This window comes from Vigna unguiculata, chromosome 3 (genome assembly GCF_037176805.1).
Source record: "Vigna unguiculata cultivar grain cowpea cultivar isolate G323 ecotype 2 chromosome 3, ASM3717680v1, whole genome shotgun sequence".
Lineage (NCBI taxonomy): Eukaryota > Viridiplantae > Streptophyta > Magnoliopsida > Fabales > Fabaceae > Vigna > Vigna unguiculata.
Genome location: NC_140794.1, coordinates 56,480,257 through 56,484,207, shown reverse-complemented (window position 1 = coordinate 56,484,207; position 3,951 = coordinate 56,480,257). Strand labels below are relative to the sequence as shown.

General features: G+C 32.6%; 1 protein-coding gene across 1 annotated transcript; it reads left to right on the top strand.

The window, feature by feature from the left end:
* Positions 1-250: 250 nt before the first annotated feature.
* On the top strand, positions 251-2,709 carry LOC114175245 (vignain-like). Its single transcript, XM_028060016.2, has 4 exons — positions 251-838; positions 965-1,194; positions 1,282-1,422; positions 1,544-2,709. Exons 1-4 carry the CDS (start codon positions 391-393, stop codon positions 1,769-1,771), a joined length of 1,047 nt encoding a protein of 348 aa, XP_027915817.2. The 5' UTR covers positions 251-390; the 3' UTR covers positions 1,772-2,709.
* The last annotated feature ends 1,242 nt before the right edge of the window (positions 2,710-3,951 follow it).

Sequence of the window (3,951 nt, the reverse complement as noted above, 5' to 3'; positions counted from 1 at the left end):
TATATATATATCTACTACAAGCACACAGTGGCTCAAAAGCAGAAGGAACCCATGCTATCATTCTCTAGGTAACACCGTGAACTTCATGCAATGCAACAGAAATATGATCGTTCAAACACACAAATAGCAGTTTTACAAAAGGCTTTAAAGATTTGGAACTTATCTTGCAAATTATTTTTGCCCCCAATAAGATAAATATCTTGAGTTTGGTTCCATTATATAAAATATAATAAATGTAATTAATGTCATTGTAACAGCCTTGCATGTTCATCATTATTGATTTTTGAAGCCCTTACGTAACTTGATTTTCATTTCTCTATAAAAAGCATGACCTTGATCTCTGTTTTTCACATCTTCCATTTGCGTTGATATAATATTAAGCAAAGCAAGATGGAAAGAAAGAAGGTTTTGTGGGGTGTTTTATTGTTTGGTTTTGTTGTTGGAATGGGCGAGAGTTTTGATTTCAAGGAGAAGGAGCTAGAATCGGAGCAAGGGTTGTGGGATTTGTACGAGAGATGGAGAAGCCACCACACGGTTTCACGAAGCCTGGGTGAGAAGCATAAGCGCTTCAACGTGTTCAAAGCCAACGTGATTAATGTCCACAATGCGAATAAAATGGATAAGCCTTACAAGCTGAAGTTGAACAAGTTTGCTGACATGACCAACCATGAATTCACGACCATCTATGCTAACTCCAAGGTCAGTCATCATAGAATGTTCCGAGACATGTCACGTGGAAATGGTACTTTCATGTACGAGAACGTTGACAGGGTTCCTGCTTCGGTGGATTGGAGGAATAGAGGTGCTGTCACTGATGTAAAAAATCAAGGCCAATGTGGTAAAGCAAAAAACTTTCCATTAATTTTTTCTGCAAACTCACTTCGATTCCATTTAACTTTTCTTTAAGGTGCTCTCTCTTTGTTTTTTGATCAGGGTGTTGTTTTTGAATTTGTTGTTGTTATAGGTAGTTGTTGGGCCTTTTCAACGATTGCAGCTGTTGAAGGTATTAACCAGATCAAGACAGGTAAGCTGGTATCCTTGTCTGAGCAAGAACTTGTAGATTGTGACACTCAGAATTATGGATGCAATGGTGGGTTCATGGAATGGGCATTCGATTATATCAAACGATATGGTATAACTACAGAAAATAATTACCCTTACGTAGCAAGAGATGGAACTTGTGATACATCAAAGGTGCACATTCATATTTTTTGAGCTTAACATTAATTAATTTACTTTATTGATTAGAAATTTAAAGATGAAAAAAATATCATATTACAGGTGCAGCAACCTGCAGTGTCAATTGATGGCTATGAAAGTGTCCCTCGGAACAATGAAGCTGCATTGATCAATGTTGTTGCCAATCAACCTGTGTCAGTAGCCATTGATGCCGGTGGATATGACTTCCAGTTTTATTCAGAGGTGAACTCTTTATTCCAAAACCTTTTTTCCATTCACAAAAACTTCAATATGAAACCTTCAAAGAATCAAGTTATAGTTTTACTCAAACAAACAAATGAACTATTAGTATTATTAAGTGCAGGGAGTATTTACGGGATTGTGTGGCACTGAGCTGAATCATGGGGTAGCAATTGTGGGGTATGGAACAACTCAAGATGGAACCAAATATTGGATAGTGAAGAATTCGTGGGGATCCGAATGGGGAGAAAATGGTTATATTAGAATGCAAAGGGACGTAGATCTCTGTGGCATAGCAATGGAGGCTTCCTATCCAATCAAGCATTCTTCATTTCTGAAGGACGAGCTTTGAATCATTTCTTCATAATTGCTATCTAATCTTATTAAGGGATCAAAAAATAAAATAATTTGTTCAATCAATATAAGACAGGTTGTTTCCTGCTTAAGGATCGCCTCCTACTCCCTGTAATATTTCTATTCCCACTTATCTATCCAAGTTGAGGTTTCTGCATCATACAAATATTTAAATTATTATTATTGTTAATTTAAATTATTTTATTATTAGATCACAATGTAAAATAATATACTTTTTTTTCTCTTTTCCTAATCATGCACCGAAATAAATTAACCATGTAACTTAACACTGTCTAATGATCATTTTATCCTCAAAATCATGTACAAAGTTGTGTCCCCAAAGCCCAAAATAACCTCTTTAATCGACAGAGTTATTCAATCCAGAGTTTTAAAAACCCAAAAGAAACAGATAAGTCTAACGGTGTGTACCCAAAAAATTGTAAGCTTTCTCAAATGACTCGTTCAAATTTCCAATCTCCAAAAGAAAGAGGGGACCTTTTGCTGATATGGGCACAAAAGTCCTAAAGTTTTCAGAAATTGTGGTGAAAATAGTAGTGATATTTGACAATCCCATATCTGATAGAACCATGTTCACCTTAATATTTGGTTGGGATATACCGTGGAACAAGGTATTGTTAGTACAAGACATATAAAAGGGAGCCAACCCGCCTTATACGGGTTGACTTATCATGAGTCAGGTTGAAAATGGATAAATACAATCCAATTCACTTTATGGTGAATTAGAAATTTTACAACTCAACTCAACCCATCACAAGTTAGTGGGTTAAGTGAGTTGACTCACCAACTCACATAAAAAAAGTTTTTATGTATTTATTTTTAAGTATTCAAATATTTAAATAATTTTTTAAGCAACTCATGACATGATAATTATAGTAAAATCTAGAACCAATGTCTTCATCATGCTCACCACCAATATATGATTAATTATTTTCAAGAAAGTGTCCACATACTCCAAAAAAACTACACATTTTTTGTTGTCATGCTAATTCAGAAAAATTTGTTTATAAGACAGTTGCTTAAGTAATTTACTATAAAGATTATAGTTAAAGATTAAAGTATCAACGTATATAACTTGACAATCAAATTAATTAAACATTCAAACTATTTAAATATTATAGAACAACCTTCTAGCATTTAAAATATGAAATTGTGAAATTAAAAAAAAAAATTGTAAAAAAATGTTGGTGGGTTGAGTGAGTCAATCCACTCTCAACCCGGCTCGAACTCATGGTTTAAGTGGGTGCGATTGAGTTCAACCCACTTTTAGAAAAACTGAATTTTTCTCAACCCAATCTGTCTCGAACCCATGGTGAGTCGGATTGACTCATGGGATTGAAACTCATTTTGACATCTATACCTTGTGTATTTTGATCAAGATACACACCAAAATTTTGTCCTTCTTGAGCTTCTTGGCCAAATATATAACAAAAACAAATTTTCTCTTCTATGAAAGAATTATAGTTGGATCAATAAGTAGTTTAATTAAAATGAGTAATGGTTAAACGCTTAATTCAAGAAAAACATAATAAATATTGACGAGACAAGATTGTATTTTTTTCGAAAGGAAATGATAACAAACTACCAAATTAGGTAAAAAAAATAGTATTTTATTACTTTATTTTGATTAAAAAATAAAAAATTAATCCATCTTAATTTTATTTATAGAAACTTTGTCAACTTGGAGAGAAGCAAAATTATGACTGATTTGAACAAAATTAATGAAAATTGTAACTAAATTGAACAAAATTAACGAAAATTGGGACCAAATTGCATATAAGTCACGAGATACTGTCATGTGTCACAATGTTGACTTGACACGTGGACAACATTTTTAAAATTAAAAAATTAAAAAAAAATAAAATTTAAAGAAAAATGAAAAAAAATACCACGGAGTGACACATAGCGGTTACTGTTCATCTTCCATTAACGAATTAAACTGTGTCTGCAAAAAGGACCAAATTGACAACAAATTACAAAAATTAGGACCATTTTGAACATTTCGAAAAAATAGGACCAAAGGAAACAAAACTCACAAAAATTGTGACCAAAAAGGTATTTAAGCTTAATAATAATACGGTGTTTTTCATTAGAAAATGTTTTTTGAATTTAAAATATGGATTCTATATCAGATTAAAATACTTTTATTAAATATTTGAC

What these genes read in the sequence shown, in the direction of transcription:
- LOC114175245 (XM_028060016.2), top strand. Translation starts at nt 391, where the DNA reads ATGGAAAGAAAGAAGGTTTTGTGGGGTGTTTTATTGTTTGGTTTTGTT. An exon ending in AAAAAATCAAGGCCAATGTG is followed by an intron (nt 839 to 964) that starts GTAAAGCAAAAA and finishes TTGTTGTTATAG; the next exon opens with GTAGTTGTTGGGCCTTTTCA. An exon ending in GAACTTGTGATACATCAAAG is followed by an intron (nt 1,195 to 1,281) that starts GTGCACATTCAT and finishes ATCATATTACAG; the next exon opens with GTGCAGCAACCTGCAGTGTC.